This window comes from Lampris incognitus, chromosome 13, assembly GCF_029633865.1.
Source record: "Lampris incognitus isolate fLamInc1 chromosome 13, fLamInc1.hap2, whole genome shotgun sequence".
In the NCBI taxonomy this organism is placed as follows: domain Eukaryota; kingdom Metazoa; phylum Chordata; class Actinopteri; order Lampriformes; family Lampridae; genus Lampris; species Lampris incognitus.
This window is the reverse complement of record NC_079223.1, coordinates 40312597-40332420: the sequence shown is the minus strand read 5'-3', so window position 1 is coordinate 40332420 and position 19824 is coordinate 40312597. Positions and strand designations below refer to the sequence as shown.

The 19824-nt window shown below is 43.2% G+C and overlaps 1 protein-coding gene across 1 annotated transcript in view; it reads left to right on the top strand.

The window, feature by feature from the left end:
• Nucleotides 1-19824, top strand: part of btaf1 (BTAF1 RNA polymerase II, B-TFIID transcription factor-associated) — a 50998-nt gene that overhangs the window by 24835 nt on the left and 6339 nt on the right. The window contains exons 16-32 of the mRNA XM_056291608.1: nucleotides 284-433; nucleotides 688-830; nucleotides 3806-3980; nucleotides 4150-4353; nucleotides 5258-5678; nucleotides 5908-6092; nucleotides 6209-6365; nucleotides 6766-6875; nucleotides 7158-7359; nucleotides 11835-11983; nucleotides 12807-12959; nucleotides 15302-15423; nucleotides 17203-17370; nucleotides 18034-18111; nucleotides 18206-18335; nucleotides 19105-19246; nucleotides 19414-19544. Coding sequence (XP_056147583.1) covers nucleotides 284-433; nucleotides 688-830; nucleotides 3806-3980; nucleotides 4150-4353; nucleotides 5258-5678; nucleotides 5908-6092; nucleotides 6209-6365; nucleotides 6766-6875; nucleotides 7158-7359; nucleotides 11835-11983; nucleotides 12807-12959; nucleotides 15302-15423; nucleotides 17203-17370; nucleotides 18034-18111; nucleotides 18206-18335; nucleotides 19105-19246; nucleotides 19414-19544 — 2820 coding nt within the window. The remainder of the gene's footprint in view (nucleotides 1-283; nucleotides 434-687; nucleotides 831-3805; nucleotides 3981-4149; nucleotides 4354-5257; nucleotides 5679-5907; nucleotides 6093-6208; nucleotides 6366-6765; nucleotides 6876-7157; nucleotides 7360-11834; nucleotides 11984-12806; nucleotides 12960-15301; nucleotides 15424-17202; nucleotides 17371-18033; nucleotides 18112-18205; nucleotides 18336-19104; nucleotides 19247-19413; nucleotides 19545-19824) is intronic.

The window sequence follows — 19824 nt, the reverse complement described above, 5'->3', positions numbered from 1 at the left end:
ATTGATATTTGCCTTCTAATGCACAATACAGTATGCAGTGTGCAAGAAAGTTAACCATAAGGTATTGCAGTAATTACTTGTTCGGTGTGCAATATCCCTGTCAAGTTCATCTGTTTGTGTTATCACAATGTTCAGACACTGACTTACCATGACTGCAGCTTTATTATAAAGAGGTCACAAGTCACAGCTATTAAGCTAAACATTGCTTTAATCATGCAATTAATATTACTCAAATATATGGTTTGTTTAAGTTTACAATATACTCATGTTAAACTCTGATCAGGTGTGGATGGAGCTGTTGCGTCAGGCACCCCAGCAGTATGTGGTGGCAGCCAGTTGTCCTTGGATGGGTGCCTGGCTCTGTCTAATGATGCAGGCGTCCCACATTCCCATAGACATAAACATGCTCCTAGAAGTCAAGGCTCGCTCCAAGGTACTGTTGATTGTTGAGCTGCAGCTAGCCTTGTACCAAGAATGCCATTAACATGGATACTGCTCATTACTGTTGTCAATATTTGACTCTTTGCTGCACCTGAAATTGCCAAGTGTACCCTCAAAACACTAACATTGACACCTTGAGTAAATGGACAGGAGTTCTAATTCTCTGACTATATTAAATTATTTTTGCGTTGATGGTTTGAGGTTCAAGGCTAATACTATTCCGTACTATTTGGTTGGGTATGACAGGACAAGGCAGGAATAAAGGCCCGTCAAGGGACCAATCAGGTGAAAGAGACGGTCCAGGAGTACATGGCAGGTACAGAAACTGTGACTGATGACCCAGCAACAAGAGACTACGTTGTGGTTCGTGCTCGCCTCGTGGCTGCCAAGTAAGCACGTGTTATTTTTATTATTTTAATTAATCTATTTACTTGTTTATTTTTCCAAACTTTAAAATGTCTCATACAAAGAACCTGGGTGGGAACAGAACCTAGGTCTGTTTCCTTATTATTCTCAGTAGCTGTATGGATCCACTTGAGCCCTCTTTTTTTTCTGTCAAATGAGCCATCATGTTATGTAGAAATGAAAAAAATTGTTTTAATGTGCACATGCAGTAAAAATCCACAGCTTTTAAATTGTATTTCTGCAATATTTAAGTCGGTAAACGCAAAGGGCTCCATCTTACACCTGACGCAAAGTGACGCCAAGTGCACCTACCACAAGTGTCTTTGCTAGTTTCAGACTGACACAGTTGTCATTTTCCTATCCAGCGTCCCCATTATTTAAATAGCAAATTTACTTGCACCCATGTGACTGCCCATGGGCGTGTTGGTCTTAAAATGAGGTATGGTCAGCCACATTGTTATCTTGAGGCAGCAGAAAGCTATTGCGCAATTGACCAACAAAACCTAGTCTTAAGTCAATGGCTCAGTATTTTACTGTTATTCTAAGTGTGCATTATTAGGCTCCAGCATCCCTGCAACCCTGAAAGCAGGATAAGCGGTTAAGATAATGGATGGATGGATGGATGGATTATTAAGATAGCAATATGTGCCTACATAGGCAGGTGCACAACGTGTGATATTTAAAAAAAAATCCACCATTATAATTGACCCTTTGCATGTGACGTCACGTCCCACTTGCGGGGAATATGAACGCCATAACGGACGGCAGGAAGTGATAGACCGGGAAATTCAAAAGCGAACAACAAAAACTAACAAAATATTGTGACGGATGAGTAGCTATTATAGTTTAAATTTAGGTGATGGCTACCAATAGTCAGAGTAATGTTGTGGAGTTGTCCTGTGAAGTGAGTCACCTTGTAGGATGGCACAAAGAGCGATATGTGGAGAAGCTAGCGATAGCAGGGTTAGCTACCGACCGAGTTCTGCCCGAGTTCAAGCCACACGATCTGTACCACTATGTTACCAACGGAGTGTCCCCACACACAGGTGCTGACCTAAAAGCATACAAAAGTCTGGATGCTTACCAGTTCTTTGTAGCTGGTTGGGTTATAGAATCGCGGTGCTACACTCACAGCAGGGGGAAGTACCTCATAAAATATATATATTGGATATATTTTAACCATATATTATGCATTTTTAATTTAATTAACACATTTCGTATGAAGAGGGAAGTATTTTTGCTCATAAGAACAATAAAAGTCTGAGATTTATGTGATATTTTTTTAAGTGTTACCTTACATGAATGTGACAAATGGTCAGAGTAGACATGAGAAAATGATTAAAATTTAACAAAAACAGCTAAAAATATACAAATTGTATATTTATTATTTAATTGTATTTTGCTTCATGCTAACCAGTACACTTGAATCAGTGGCTTCAGACACTGAAAACAATACTGACAGTTTTATTATGCCTCCTTGTCCCCTTTGAATGTTGTGGACTCAAACTTAACACTTTCTATGGAATGACCCAAATGCTAGCTAGATGGCAAGACTGTGTAACCTACTATGAAATGGCAAGGAAAGTATGAGCTGCTTTTGGTTACAGTCGATTTGAGTTTTGATGGCATCCTAGGGGAAACAGGTTAAAAACATACACAGCTGGCTAGCTATGTCTTACCTTTGCCATCATGAGGTACATCCCCCTGCTGTGAGCGTAGCACCGCGATTCTGTAACCCAACCAGCTACAAAGAACTGGTAGGCATCCAGACTTTTGTATGCTTTTAGGTCAGCACCTGTGTATGGGGACACTCCATTGGTAACATAGTGGTACAGATCGTGTGGATTGAACTCGGGCAGACTGGACGATTTTGCTAGATCCGTGAACACATCGGTAGGAAGAAGGTACGGGTCGGTAGCTAACCCTGATAACGCTAGCTTCTCCACATATCGCTCTTTGTGCCGTCCTTCAAGGTGACTCACTTCACAGGACAACTCCACAACATTACTCTGTCTATTGGTAGCCATCACCTAAATTTAAACTATAATAGCTACTCATCCGTCGCAATATTTTTTTTTTCACTTTTGAATTTCCCGGTCTATCATTTACTGCCGTCCGTCATGGCGCAGTCTCCCTCGTCACGTGATAATTGTGACGTGTCTGCAAAGGGTGAATGGCCATCTGCCAAGGTGCAAGCGCCACCTGGGTTTTAAAGGGGATGGGAGATGGCTCTCTGATTGGTTTATTTCATGCTATACCTAAAACACACCTATGGTTAATTAAGTCTAAGTACAACCCCTTTGAACCATGTGCCTTACTTTGTGCTCAGATTATCCGCCATTAAACTAGCAAAAGTGGATTTGGACACACCCTAAGTGCACTTGCGCCATGCACTTTAACCCGTGCGCTTAGCTTGTTGAAATATAGCCCAAAGTGTTGAAGTGTGCTGTTACTTCTCTGGTGGTGTCTTTTGTGAGGACTGCTGATTCATATTCTCATCAAGCGACATAAAAATAAAACCACTTAAATGTGATGGAATGCATTTGCAAAAGTTGATTTTCATATAGCGATGGTGGCAACTAAGTTTAGGGTTAAGAGCAGGTAGTGATTAGGGTTAGGGCAGTGGTTTGAGCAGCTGCCACTGGGATGATTCAGAGAGCAGAGGACAGGAGGAGCATGCCAGGACATATCACAAAGTTGGGTTTCACCCTAAACGCAGGCAGGTAGGGGAGGGGTTTTGTGACACTGACGGTACTATCACACATTGACTTTTCAGATGCTAGGTATGCTTTGAAAATGGAATTTGTGACGATTGCAGGGGCTCTTTAATTGGTGATATACAATGCTTAACATCAATAAAAACAAGTTAATCAACTGTAGAAAGATGGTATTAATGACGAGCCATTGTAGATATGTTCAATCCTTCTGACAGTGTTGCCTTCATCTGCCTGCCAACCAGGTTACTGGGGGCTCTTTGTAGGTGTATCTGTGACCCTCAGCTCAACTCAGCTTCTCAGGAAATTCGACCGGCAGAGTCTTTGGGCCAACTTCTGCTCTTCCATCTCAACTCCAAATCTGCCCTGCAGCGCATTGCTGTGGCCTTGGTACTTTGTGAGTGGGCAGCAATGCAGAAGGTGAAAAGTTAAAGCCAGGTCACCATATTTGTGGCTAATCTAGGATAATGTGGAATAATTTACATTAAAGTGGGTTTATTCTGTTTTTATCATAGTGATCATGACTATCAGGCTTTGAGTGGCTAAATTCTATTTTTGTAGGCCCATTGCTTGTGTCGTTTTCTGTCAGGAGTGTCAGGTGGTGTCGGCAATGGTGCAGCCTCGTCTGTTGGCCATCCTGTCAGAGCAGTTGTACTATGATGAGATCGCCATCCCGTTCACCCGTATGCAGAACGAGTGCAAGCAGCTCATTGCTCTGTTGGCTGATGCCCAAATAGACCTTCGAGACCGCCTCAACTGTAGTGTTTTCACCATTGATCAAGCCAACGAGCTGGTAAGACCTGCCACATGCACAAAAATGAGACGCACGAACACCATTCGATGGTAATGCCCTCAACAAGCTCTTTAATACTGGGATGTACGAAGGGTTCTGAGCATATGTCACTAATTTTTACATTTGGCACTTTTTTTCCAAGCTTGTGGCAACCTTCAACTCAGTAAGCTAGAATCAGGACAGAACCAGGGTTACCATAGTGCCTTTGTGTTGTCTATATGGTATTGTTGTGATTTGTGTCTGTGTGACATGTTTGGGAAGATATGTATACACCATGTTCGGAAATGTGCTTCTCTGACTGAGATTCAGCTCTTCAGTAATGACTAAGCATCATCTGGGATGAAGATTTAATTGAGAAAAGTTGTTAGTATTGAATCTTCCTGGGCAGGTAAAACTAGATTGGGAGGCTAATAAAAATTTATTTTTAACCCATTTCTAGTTGTGGCTAGTAAACAAAAGACTGAAGTTTCAAGGCCTTTTTTGGCAGGCTGTCATGTTTGTCCTCAATGGAGAAGCAGCCTCTGAGAATATCCCTTAGCCAGGACTCTGCTGTACGACCTCACCACATGCCATTCAAAGAAAGCTAATCTTAGCCTGAATTGCCTTTTTTATGTAAACGAGTCAAAATAAATCCACATTACAATGTTAATTGTCTATTCCACCATTCCAATTCAAATGCAGTTATGCATTTGGGTTTTTTTTTCCTGCTTGTTTGATTTTTCTTTTTTTCCTCCCTCATTCTGCATCTCATCCATTTCCTGAATCAATAACACTGCTGATCACATTTCACCCAGATGGTTTTCTCTTGCTCCAGAAGTGAATGGATATTGCTCTCTGTGATTAAAGAACACTCCTGCTGCAATCACCAGACTGTCCCTCACACCCTCCTGCATCTGTTCCCTAGGTAACCACTATCTTCACCGAGTCGACAGCGAGTCTGAATGTGAAGTCGAAACAGTGGCAGGCACTGGACGGCAAACAACAGCAGGCCCAGTCCACAGTAGCGGAGACCAGTGCGGAATGGCAGCAGCTCCACTTGCGCGTTCACATGTTCGCAGCCTGTGCGGTGATCAACCTGCAGGTACTGCCCGATAAACTCAATCCAGTGGTGAGGCCACTGATGGAAGCGGTGAAGAGGGAGGAGAACACCCTGGTTCAGGGATACGCAGCATCTTTTTTGGCCAAACTGCTGCAGCAATGTGCCAGCCGCTCGCCATGCCCCAACCTCAAGATTATCAAAAACCTCTGTGCCTCGGCATGTGTGGATCCAGTAGTCACCCCTTCCTCTGCTTGCCCCGTTCCACCAACACAAGAGACTGTCAAAGGTAGAGACTGTTGAAGTTTGCAAATATGCATTTTATTGAATTTTTATTTGTAACCAAAATTTCATACTGTGCTTTTTGCAAGGACATTTTAGACTTGTAGCTGACTTATTTCTCTTAATAACTGTTCATGTTGTTCAGGTGGTTGTTGCAGAAAATGTAAGCCTCTGATGCACCCTATCCCTTACACCCCACCTACCCCTTTTTTTCTCTCTTATCCTTGTACTTTTAGCTGGTGGGTCAGAGAAAGATTGCATGCACCATATGGTCAACAAAACTAAAGGAATCATCACCCTTTACCGTCACCAGAGGGCAGCGTTTGCCATCACCAGTAAGAGAGGTCCTGCTCCAAAAACCCCAAAGACGCCCGCTACAGAGCTTCCTCCAGGCAGCACACTCAACATGGATAACGATGAGGTTTGGACTTGTGTATGAGAGAAATACCATTATTTTATTATAGACCTGCATAGTCAACAAAAACATTGTGCTTTTTCTTTTTGCCTTCATTGCTTGATGAATTGCTTGCGTTTCAGAGTAAGAAGCCATGCCTTGTTCAGCGACGAGGGGCAGAATTCTCCCTGATGACAATTGCCAGGCACTTTGGTGCTGATCTCATCACGTCCCTGCCCTATCTGTGGGATAATATGGTGGGGCCACTGAGAAAAGCTGTAAATGACAACCAATGCATTGGTAAGACATTTACATTGAATGCCCATTTCTGATCAGTTGTCAATATTTGGACATGCTGGTGATAGCAACTTCCTACAGTTGCAAAGGATTTATTACAGCCAGCGTAATACTCAGTATTTCCACACTATAGTCTCTCAAATTGGTTGTGAAAAAAATGTTTGGTGCTGTGCATGCGCCAAATGTTTTCCAAAGCAATAATATTTGCTGTTCTCAACATGTCTGGTTTCCCCTGTTAAATCTTCCAGAGCAGGTTATTGCTTTTGTAGTACCACAAACATCCATTTGTTTTCATAACCTGCCTGCATGGAATTTTTTCATTAAACTTGGTAATAATCTATTAATGTGTCTTGTGCAGTGCGTTTTTTCATTATGTCCCTTACAACCATTTAATATCATCCAGATGGGCAGGTGCAGCTTGAGAGGGGAGATACGGAGGCTCAGGAACTTGTCAACTCTCTCCAAGTACTTGAGGTCACAGCAGGAGCCATGGCTCTGGAACTCAAACCTTTGGTGAGATTTACCACCCACCCTCTGACAAAAGTTGAGCCATGAAAGTGGAGATGGTCATGATGAGTTGCATGAAGGGAAATAGATGAGAGGGAGCATGCCTGTAACCGTTCCAGCTAGCAGGAATCTTGTGTTGAGCTTCCATTTTTGCCTGCAAACCTATGACTTCCTGGCTAAGTTGGGTCTCATTTAAAATGTGTTCTTTTAGATTTGAAACCATTTAGACATTTGCAGGTGAAGGATGTCATTTTGTTGAACAGCTCCCTATTGTTTTGCGCCATTCAGCTGCTGGAACACCTGCCCCACCTGTTCACCTGCCTGCAGCATCCCTACACGGCGGTGCGACACATGGCGGCCCGCTGCGTGGGTGTGCTTAGTAAGATTGCGACACTGGAGACCATGAACCAGTTCCTTGAGCGTGTGCTGCCCTGGTTGGCTGCAATTGAAGACAGCACCAAACAGGAGGGCTCTATTGAGGCCTTGGCCTGTATCCTTCACAAACATACTTTCAGCTACCTAGTTATGTTTTTCAGATGAATACCATACTGTTTTTAGTTGGACATTAATCTGTGGTTGCATCACCTGATCAGCTTCACATGAAAATGAATAACTCAGATCTGATGCAGTAGGCCAGATGAGGCATTGTCACTGCCCAGTTATATCCCTTTTACACCAAAATCAAATCCTGGGTTTTTACTGGGATTACCTTTGCTGTACTATGTACCCAAGGACTGATATCCCTTTCACGAAAAGCATCCAAGGCATTGGTGCAACATTTTCCTGGAAACTTGCGGGTGTGAAAGGGTCTCCGAATCCCAGCTTTCGTATGTTTGACACGCCACTCAAATATGCAGCCAGTTAAAAGACATATCTGCATTCTGACACTTTCTGCTTCGCATTCTGCTCCTCCTATCAGTGTGAAACTGATAACAATGACGGAAAGCAACTGTTGTTTATGCAGATATTGACAATGTATGCAAAATAACAACATGTCAGAATAATCTGGCCCACCCCCCCTTTTTTTTCTTCTTTTCCAAGCTCAAGATAAACAGAGCTGATGTTATGTAGGTGGATCATGGGATTTGCTGGTTGTATGTCAAAGAGGGCTTCCGAGGAAAAGCTAGAATCAACTCTGCGGTGTAAAAGGGGGGTTTATTAACAATCCCGGGATTTGAAATCCAAGAGAATGCCAAGATTTTGGTGTGAGCAGGGCTCTATGCTAGCTTTTTTACCCAAGAAATGGAGGAGCACAGTGAAAAATGTTCAAGTAACAGTTTATTAACAAACAATTGATTACATACATATTTGTGTGTGTGTGTGTGTGTGTGTGTGTGTGTGTGTGTGTGTGTCTCCCCCTTCTCCTTGTATGCAATTATGATGTGAAAACCAGTGGAAGACCCCAGTATCTATAGGTCAGCCTTTTGGAAGCTCTCACCCCTTATTATAACTATAGTTGATTACAAGATTCAAACACGCTACAGGGCATCCAGTAAGAGACAGAGAGCTGGAGTCAGAGTTCAGAACTGTATAGTCGAGCTCCTCACCACATACAATACTTCCAACACACCCACTGGTAGTTTCCAAAGTGCAATAGTGTGGTGCCGAAATAAAGATAATAAACCTTGTGGAATATTGTATACACATGTAGAAATGCATACATATATCTATGAATATGCACATAATCACAGCATCTCTAAATTAAGGCTGTTAACACAAAACAGAGAATGTACAAAATAGGGAATCCCCGTGTTACCTCCGGCCTGGTCAGGCATCCCTACAGGCACAATTGGCCGTGTCTGTTGGTAGGAGGCCAGATGTGGGTATATGTCCTGGTCGCTGCACTAGCGCCTCCTCTGGTCGGTCGGGGTGCCTATTCGGGGGAGGGGGAACTGGGGGGAGTAGCGTGATCCTCCCACGTGAAACATCCCCTGGTGAAACTCCTCACTGTCAGGTGAAAAGCGGCTGGCAACTCCACACTCCACATGTATCGGAGGAGGCATGTGGTAGTCTGTAGCCCTCCCCGGATCGGCAGAGGGGGCGGAGCAGCGACTGGGACGGCTCGGAAGAGTGGGGTAATTGGCCAAATACAATTGGGGCAGGAAAAAAAATAGGGAATCTCAATCTCCCTGGTATCAAATATCAACTGTGTATGAGGGGATGCATTGCGGTAGAAAAGTTTAGACGCTACCACACAAGATTCAATATTAATAAACAGTGTGACATGCTACAGTCAACTTAACGGGAGCTAGGCAGCACTAGTAAACCAACACTTCACTTAACAGAACATACGCAGTGATTACCACCCATTTACACATAACGCTCACAGTCAAACTGGTACACATACGATCAACATACAACAGCGGCAACATCAGCAGCAAGCTAGCAACTGCATGGTTATCACTAATAACGAATCTCGTATCTCACACAACATAGAGCTGCAGTCACATTACGCACAAACGACAAGAATTGAACACGGTTTTTTGCACGCACAACACTGGGATATTTCTAGTTGGTTTTCCTATGGTCAGGATGAGAAGTTACATGTACCAGCTGCTGAGTGTACAGTCACGCGAATGGATGACCATGGTCGACAACTGACCTCTGTGATAATTAACAGGAAACTGACTAACGTAAATGAAACCGAATAAGGAAAACTGGCCTTTTTTGACAATAGACATGGGCCTTAAACTATTCAGAATCATAATCATGATGTTTATTGGTCATGTAGGTTTGCACATACATGGACTGACTCCAGTTTCGTGGCTGTCTATGGACTTAACATTGAATAACAACACAACAATCTCGAGATATATACGTATACAAGGACTGACTTGTACAGGCGAAATAAGAGGCGATAAAGTGCAGTGGTGCAGAGAATGTCAGAGATGCTGAAATAGATATTAGCAGGTTACTTGCATACATGGCTGAGGTAGATGTACATGACAGCGTACCAGTATACATACAGTGTACGGTATAGTATATACAAAATGGTTGTATTTATTAGACAGTGTTAACCTTAGTTAATTTGAATGACAGCCCGCGGAAAGAAACTGTTTTTATATCTGGTCGTTTTGGGGTACAGTGCTCCGTAGCGCCTACTAGAGGGGAGGAATTGGAACAGGTTTTAACCAGGGTGTGATGGGTCTGCAGTGATGTTGCCTGCCCGTTTCCCGAGTCTGGAGGTGTATAAGTCCTGAATGGGGGGGCAGGTTGGCACCAATGATTTTCTCTGCAGACCTAAGTGTCTGTTGTAGTCTGTTCCTGTCCTGTTTGGTGACTGATACAAACCAGACAGTGATGGACAGTAATGGACAGACTGGATTATTGTGGTGTAGAACTGAATCAGCAGTTCCTGAGACAGGTTGAACTCCCTGAGCTGGTGGAGAAAGTACATCCTCTGCTGGGCCTTTTTGATGATGGTGTCCCTGTTGGATGCCCACCTTAGGTCCTGGGAGATTGTCGAACCCAGAAATCTGTAGGTTTTCACTGCAGACACCGTGCTATTGTGTATGGTGGGGGTGGGGGAGTAGTGTCAGGGGACTCCTCCTGAAGTCCATTGTCCTCTCCACAGTTTTGAGTGTGTTCAGCTCCAGGTTGTTGTGGCTGCACCAGAGGGCCAGCTGATCAACCTCCCATCTATATGCGGACTCGTCACCATCCCAGATAAGGCCAATGATGGTTTTGTCATCCGCAAACTTCAGGAGTTTAACAGGCGGGTCACCTGAGGTGCAGTCATTTATGTAGAGGGGAGAGCACACATCCCTGGGGGGTGCCATATTGAAAACAACATTTACATAGCTTTTTAAAACACTGTGTTGAAACACAGCTTGTTAAATAAAATATTGCAAGAGCTTTTTAAAACCTTTAAATGTTTTTTTAACGAAGTACTGAAACAACTTTTTGAAACATTGAAAAGGTTATTAAAATATTGACACTGCATTTTAACAGATGTATTGGATCTGCAATACAGCCCCCCCCCCACTGTGTGTGTGTGTGTGTGTGTGTGTGTGTGTGTGTGTGTGTGTGTGTGTGTGTACACGCTTGTGTGCATGTACTAAGGGACACATCTGTGCAATAGCACATACCACCAAAATCACACTTGGCCCATGCCTACTGGACGCAAAGGATATCTGTTGTCCGGCTGCTTTTGTATGTTGGCCGTCTGGCACGCTCAGCCAGCGGTCCATGGCAGGAGTGGACTCAAACTTAACCATGTTAACATTAGCCGCCTCAGTTAAACCTTGCGAAGCCTTGTTAGTTGAACTTTGCAAATCCCCCTCACCAGATTCCTCTGTCTCCTTGTCTCTTTTTCGCTTAAAATAAAAATTAATCCCCCCCTCCCATTGTACTTGGCCAATTACCCCACTTTTCTGAGCCGTCCTGATGGCTCCTCCACCCCCTCTGCCAATCTGGGGAGGGCTGCAGACTACCACGCTACCAGATCACGCTATTCTCCCAATTCCCCCCCCCAGCCCCGAACAGGCGCCCCGACCGACCAAAAGAGGCACTAGTGCGACAACCAGGGCACATGCCCATATCCAGCTTCCCACCAGGCAGACACAGCCAATTGTATCTGTAAGGACGCCTGACCAAGCCGGAGGTAACACGGGGATTCAAACCGGTGATCCCTGTGTTGATAGGCAACGGAATAGACTGCTATGCTATCCAGATGCCTATGGGCTTAATTTTTAGCGATGTCATTGCGATATTTCTTAAACGCGTCCGTCCCTGACTGACTACAGTAGGTTGTAATCTTTACTCGAACACTGCTCATAAGTGATTTTTCCAGTTCACACATCTATTTTAGGGGCAAATGCGAGTCAAGTGCTCGCACTGTACAGCCCCCTATTGGGAACCCTGTGCTAAAAAGGTATGCTTGGCATTGTATATTTGTTTAGACTGAAATGTCTACTTGTTGTTTTTAGTTCTGTATGTTACTGTCCTTGACTCGGATCTGTGTAGGTGTTATGGAACAGCTGGATGTGGACATTGTGCCCTACATTGTGCTGCTGGTTGTACCAGTGTTGGGCCGCATGAGTGATCCCAGTGACAGCATCCGCTTCATGGCCACACAGTGCTTTGCTACACTGATCCGACTGTTACCCCTGGAGGTAGGACCACCCAACACCCCACAGAACCAAAGACCAAACTGAGAGATATAAAAACCAGGGACTGGATATTTGACTGTTATTTTTTTACATAAAATGTGGTTCAGAAAATGTTGTCTTATCGCTAGTTTGTACCCAATATCTATCTCACTTTGATAGTTTCAACTAATAGAAAAATATGTGGCCAACATAATTTTACTCAGAATATTTTATCAGGTCCTGTCCCACTGAAATTTACATCGCAGTCCATTTTGTTGAACATGCTTATCAATAATGGCAAGGTATACTGAAAAACTAGCAAAAAACAAAAGCAGAAATCGGTGTAATTCAAGTCAGCATGTGCTTTCCCTCATTGCCCAGTGTAGTGTACATGGTGCTGTTTTTGCAAACAGGCTCAACTACTCAATTGGCCTTGGCCTTCGTCTACCGGAGGGTTTTAATTTTAGATCTTTAATATTCCGCAGTAAGATGTTTTTGTTGGGCTGGTTAGGGTTGTGCCTATCATTGCCGATGGCTGACAGTCATCGACCACTACCATCTTACCCCCCTCCCAAACAACGACATCGTCCATCGCGATGTGTCACTGTGGACATTGTCATATGACAATTCGGTAAATGTCGTCCAACCCTAGGGCTGATACTTTAGATTGTCATTGAGTTTTGATGTCTTGGTCAGTAGTTACCCTTACATTCTCACCTTAGCCAAAATGATGAACCACAGTACCCTGGCAGCTTAATGTCATGTTCAGATATACTGATACGTTCATAGTCTGTGACTGGCTGTGATGACTTAATTACTTAAACGCTATTACTTGTTTTCCTCTCAGGCAGGTATACCTGATCCTCCAGCCATGTCTGCTGATTTAATTCGCCAAAAGGCTCGAGAACGCCATTTCTTGGAGCAGCTACTAGATGGCAGGAAGTTGGAGAACTACAAGATTCCTGTGCCCATTAAAGCTGAGCTCAGGAAGTACCAGCAGGTGTGTGTTAAACTGATGACTTCCTCTTAAGATATTTACTCAAGCGGCATATGAAAGATAGCTACTCCTGCGTATTAGAGCCCTGTGTGGCACTGTTTTCTTAATCCTGCTCCCGCTGGATTTCTGACCATTACCGCCTGCACCCGCAATGTGCATGTTAGACACCTGCCCGCTCCCGCAATGTGCTTGTCCACTCCCGCAAACATTCTGACCATTCAGGCCCGCACGATAGAATTCAATTGATTTTGTGTCTTCTCCCGTCCCGCAGGGAAACACATTATTTTACTGTGTACTATTAATAAAGGGATACTTTGATACTAGTGCATAATTACATTGATACTAGTGCATAATTATAGATCTTCCAGTGCAATAAGTACACCTATTCTAGAGCAAAATTAAACTCTTTATTTGACTTATTATTTTAGAACCTGTGTTATTGGTTTTGCTGAGGTTGTTTTACATTTCCCTGTGTCTTTTAACACACTGATCTGGAGTAGCGCTACTCTATTCTGTTCTCCTCTGCATTCATACATGACCCGTTGATGTACTATCAAAAATATTGCACCATTAAACGCAGCCGAAAAACGAATCGACTGCTTTGCAACAGTTTTTTATTCAGCTGATAAAAAATAAAATAAATAAAAAATAAATAAGGGCAGCAACTATGTTGGCTCCACGTTCAGTGACAAACACAACACGGTCAACTAGCAGTGACGCGTCTATTCCAAACGCACGGAGTTTCCCAAACAGGAGGTTCCTGATGTTCTCCCCTGTTTTTGACACACCATCTTCAAAGAGAGCCACAAACGACACCCTTGAAACGAGACCGAAATCGTTGTTTGTGTAATGGATGGTGCTGGATATGAATGATGTTTTGTGGTAATCCTCAGTCTGTTGTGATGGCACATCCATATTTCGATGATGGGCTTTATCTCCGTTTCCACTGATGCCTGCAGTGCCTGAGCGCTCCCCTCCACATGTCTGGGTACAGTGGTTGGGTGAGGCAAAACATCTTTTTCATCATCACCAGCCAGTCAGACTAGCATGGTCTAGTCAGAAAGACACGAACTGAGGAAGCCTCTTGGATGAGAGGCGAAACGTCTTCACGGATATATACCAAGTCCAGTTGCACTTGATTCAACTCCTTTGGATAACCATAACCTGGATGAATGAGAACATTCACAGACATATTTTTCATCAAATTTGCCATATTTAGTGTCTACATTAACAACGTCTTGAACTATGTCAACAAAGCCTTTCCCAGCGACGAAGTCATACGGCTGAATGTCTCTACAGCAAAGTGCGACACATTTCTGGATTACTTCTTGTTTAATATGTGCAGGGAGAAGTTATCTTTGAAAGACAGCTTACTCTGACCGAGGAGAACAGAGCAGGTGTGTCACCTCAACCCAGAGGTGCCAGACTTGTGCCCCGTTGTACATCAACACTTTTGCACATTTGTCGCAGCTAACAAAGGCCAGTTCTTTTCCATCTTTGTCTGTCACAATTGAGACATTTTTCCAAATATCAGACTTCCTTGCTTTGTTTTTGTATTGTAATGACCAGCCTTGAGTTTCTTTTCAACTTCATTTGTTGACTCCATCTTTCTTGTTAGTGCTAGCTAAATCGTGGGACCCGCAATTTATTTTTTGACCGCCCGCTCCGACCCGCAGCAAAGTTACAACCACCCGTTCCCGCGGGATCCCAGTTTAGTCCTCTACTGCATATGCTATCTGTTAAACAACTTGGGGAACAACTCACCACTTTGTACATCTGTTGCCAATTGATCTGAAGCCTTACAATCTTTAGAGCAGCCCCAGAAATAGGATTTTGCAATTCAGTGCTGCAGAGAGTAAGCGTGGGAAGAGTGGGGATGCTGATGACGAATGGCTTTCTTTAGACAACCCATCTAAAGCCGTAGAGTGGTTGTGGCGTCTGTGCGCTGCTTGTCTCAAGACAAGTTGGCTGTTGGCAGCTACGCTGAGTCAGCCATCCATCTCTCTAATGGAGCAGCAGCATTAGCCAGCTAAAATGCTGCTACTTCTCGTCAGCACACCGCTATCTGGTCCACAGCCCTGCCACAACTTGCTCACAGAGAAAAGATGGTGAGGTCGGGTAGGTTGTATGACTGTTGTTACCAGTCAGTTTCTGATGAGTCATTGTAGATTATGCATTTGTCATCATGGCAGAGGAATGGAAGGATCCAGTTGCAAGCAGAACCCATTTCTCTTCAATTATGGGGTTTTATGGCCGCAGGGCATTAGGACATGTACACTAATCTTCTGAAATAATTTACCCTGTTGACATTTTCAGGTGCAATAGTCTCTCTGTTTCTCTCTCAGGATGGAGTGAACTGGCTGTCCTTCCTAAACAAGTACAAGCTACATGGGATCCTGTGTGATGACATGGGCCTGGGCAAGACCCTGCAGTCCATCTGCATTCTGGCTGGGGACCACTACCTCAGGTACCTTGCCACGGCATCACTCACATCATTGTTGTGGTGTGAAGCTAGCCACACACAGGGTCACCACCTCCACAGTTAGATAAGATTTTATCCTCTATTAAACCAGAGATACTAGCACATATTTGGTAAGAGGATCACATCTGTGCTTTTTTTAAGAGCACTTCTAGTTGTTTGATTTAACCATTAGTCTTATTCATGGAGGTCATGAGAAATTATAGTAGAGAAGACAGGTTGGAAGGTAAAATAACTTGAATTTGAAAAAAATAATCATATTTTCTTCAAGCTAAGGTAACTGTGCTCAACTTTCTTATTCTAAAGTGGGCATGTCTTGACTTTAACCCACGGTGAGCCTACCGTATTATGAAATGGGGTTGGTCCTTTAAAATGGGGTTTTAACACCATAGCCAGATCTTGGGCTGGGTTACCCCAAGACAGCTGTGTTTGGAGCTAAGTAAGTCCCAGGGTGAGGAATGCTTAGTGTGATGGGCAAGTTGGTGGTGCATTTTCAATGTGCCTTGAGACACAGTCTCTCCGATCAAAAGGCCAAATTGGTGTCCAAACTGACAATGCCGTCAAGGCAGCACAGTGGTTGCTAAATTAGTCCGTTCTCCCTCAACAACTGTAACCCATAATTTGTAGAATTTACATCACAAACTATTATTTTGTTGAGAAAATTTACATAAACTAGGGTTTTTAACTTTGAAAACATTTAAATTATTTAAGATGTTAATGTTGCTAATGAAAATATTCAGTATGTCAAATATGAAATATCAGATTTTTCTAGACTGGGAGAACAAGGACTGTGTTGTAGATGTGAAGCACAACTGTTTTGTGACTGTAGTGTGAGTAGAACTATATAGGATTATATTCTTAAGTTTGGAAGTAGGTCTGCTATCAACTGCACATATTCAATTGAGTAGCTAATGTTGCACTTTATTTACATGATATCCTGATTAGACTCTTAACATGGACATTGTAAAATAGATGCCCAAAAAGGTTAAATCAGTTCATCTGGACAAAAGGTTTAGTGGGAGAAACGTTTCGTCGCTCATCTAAATGACTTCGTCAGTCTCGGCTGACTGCAAGTGTCCCCAACATTATAAGCAACACAGTTGCATAGCGACCGAAACCAGCGATCTAAAATCGGTTTCATATGCAAATTACCATGACCATTGATTACAAGGGCTACGTGTCCTCTTCACAGAGGTTTGAGGAATAGCTGCAGTCACAGCGTTTTAAGATGGTGACAGATGTCCTCTTGGGCCCCTTCCTCGGTTCAGGGATTGTTGTCCCCCAATCACATTGATGGCCTCTTTGACTCCCCCATTCTCCCTGTGTTTCCTCCCTATCAAAAATGGATACCTTCACACAGGTTCAACAGAGCTAAACTCAGCTCATATGAATCATGTTTTTGACTAACCCACAACCCAAAGGAGCAAGCTGACATATCAGATACACTTAAAATTTTAAGTTTAACAAATCAGGATTGCTTTGTTTGAGCATGTTAAGGGTGATAGAGCATGTCTTACTTACATCTCCATCAATGGCATTTCTGTGAAATCCTACCTCTGATGAAACCAATTGGGCAATACCAAGTGATAGGATATGCGGGAGAGGCTAAGGGAGAATAGTGGTGGGTGTGCAGAAAACTATATTTTGTCAATTTTGTTTCCAATGAGGATTAGAATGTCAATTAAAAAAACGAATGCACCCCCTCACAAACACTTTTGGAGGGGGGGTCTCTGACTGACTGAGTACATTTGTGTGTGGTCTTTACAGGGCACAAGACTTTGCCAAGACAAAGGCAGCAGACTGTAGCCCCCTGCCCTCCCTGGTAGTCTGCCCTCCCACACTGACAGGCCACTGGGTGGACGAGGTAGGCAAGTTTTGCACCAAAGAGTACCTCAACCCCCTGCACTACACAGGGCCTCCTACTGAACGCGTGCGGTAAGACCTGGTCAGGGTTTCTGCAGGGTTTTGCAATGTTTGGAAAATGAATACACACACACACACACACACACACACACACACACACATATATATATATATATATATATATATATATATATATATATATAGTTTTTATTTGTGCATGTGACACTTTTTTTTTAATTTGTGTGTGTGTGTGTGTGTGTGTGTGTGTATGTGCTAAGATTTTCGTTGGGAGTGACAAGGAAGGACAGGATTAGCAATGAGTATATTAGAGGGAAAGCTCAGGTTGGACGATTTGGAGACGAAGCAAGAGAGGTAAGATTGAATTGGTTTGGACGTGTGGAGGAGCAATGCTGGATATATTGGGAGAAGAATGCTGAATATGGAGCTGCCAGGGAAGAGGAAAAGAGGAAGGCCAAAGAGGAGGTTTATGGATGTGGTGAGGGAGGACATGCAGGTGGCTGGTGCGACAGAGGCTGATCTGCTGTGGTGACCCCTAATGGGAGTCGATTTGTGTGTGTGTGTGTGTGTGGGGGGGAGTATTGTGTGTTCAAATTAAGACATGGAGAAGTCTTGGATATGTTTAGTGACTATTGCACATTCTTGCACAAACAGACTATTTCTCATTCATTCTCGCTGGACAGCATTCACAGAGCTGACCAACATCATCTTTTCCAGGTTGCAACACCAGGTGAAAAAGCACAATCTCGTTGTAGCTTCTTATGATGTTGTACGAAATGATATCGACTTTTTTAGGTAAGTATTTGTACATGCCAAATATCTCATTTTGTGTGTGGAGGATATTCATATTTGGTTTTACAGGAACAAAACAATTCTTTACTTTCTCCAGGAATATCAAGTTTAATTACTGTATCCTTGATGAGGGCCACGTTATAAAGAATGGGAAGACCAAACTCTCAAAGGCCATCAAGCAGTTGGCTGCAAATTTCCGTGTCATTTTGTCAGGAACACCCATCCAGGTAAGGCACAATATTGGGCCCCAAAATGAACCACAATATTTGCACTTCCAAAGGTCATCTTACTTAATTCACATTTACTAATTGAACTTAATGCTGTAATTAGATATGCAATATGGCAAATGACCCTGTTAACAAACAAGCTTGAATTGAGTTTTCTACCCAAACTCGCTAAAACGGAAAATTATAATTGATCAGCTGTCTATATGTACAAGAAAATCACAATCCCACAAAGAGCCATTGTGCTTGGACTAGGTCAGATCATCTTGTCACAAGTTTTAATGAGATGGCCATTTATCAGAATGAGAGATTCAAATTAAAAGAAAAAAAAATAATTTTTTCCCCCCAAACTGGTGACCTGTCCAGGGTGTCTCCCTGCCTTCCTCCCAGTGACTGCTGGGATAGGCTGCAGCATCCCGCAGCCTGAATTCGGATAAGCGGCTTGGATATTGGATGGATGGATGGATCAATATCTTCCAATTAATTTCAGTCTGGAATGATTTCCTTCTATGCTCCATGGGCCAATTTTGTTACATTAGCTCTTAAGACCAAGCCGTTTTGTAATCATATATAGAAAAGAAAAATTGTGGCACTGTTACATTCATGGTGGCTTTATGTTTATTACAGTAGTGGAGAAGGTACACAAATTGTCTGATACTTGTCTTGATGTTAGTTTGCTGTGGCTGCAGATTTTAGATGTGTTCAATCTGATGTGGTGTGACTCACCCACTGTCTTCTCCATTTTGCCTCGCTCTCATATTCTCCACCCTAGAATAATGTCTTGGAGCTCTGGTCGCTGTTTGATTTCCTCATGCCAGGCTTTCTTGGAACGGAGCGTCAGTTTGCTGCTCGCTATGGCAAGCCCATCCTGGCCAGCCGCGATGCCAAGAGTTCCTCACGGGAACAAGAGGCAGGTAATGCAGCTGTTTCGGTCAACCCTTAAAATGATTTTGACCATACTATTGGTTAGGTTTTTGTAGTGATTTCAATCTTTTTACAATTTAAAATGAAATATTGTGGCCATCAAATGGCAGGAAAAGATACTGTTTATCTGAATAGAAACTCTGGTACTTCGTTCTAGGTGTCCTGGCCATGGAGGCTCTACACCGGCAGGTGTTGCCGTTCCTTCTGAGGAGGATGAAGGAGGATGTCCTTCAGGACCTCCCACCTAAAATTATTCAGGACTATTACTGCAACCTAAGTCCCTTACAGGTACAGCCTTCAACAATACTCTCCCTAGGGACACATGAATATTTGTTTTATGAAATGCCAGTGATCTAGGAATTGAAAGGGAAATGATCATGGTTTTCAACAGTATATATGTAAATGTTATGGGGATGACACTGCATCAGCAGCCATAATATTGAGCAGTCTTCTGTGTGTCTCTGAAACGCCATCGATCTTGTGTGGCACATGTCTGTGAATATGGAAACTTACTTCTTGGTTTGCCAATAGACTGCATTGTATAAGAAAATGCAAATAATAATGCTAC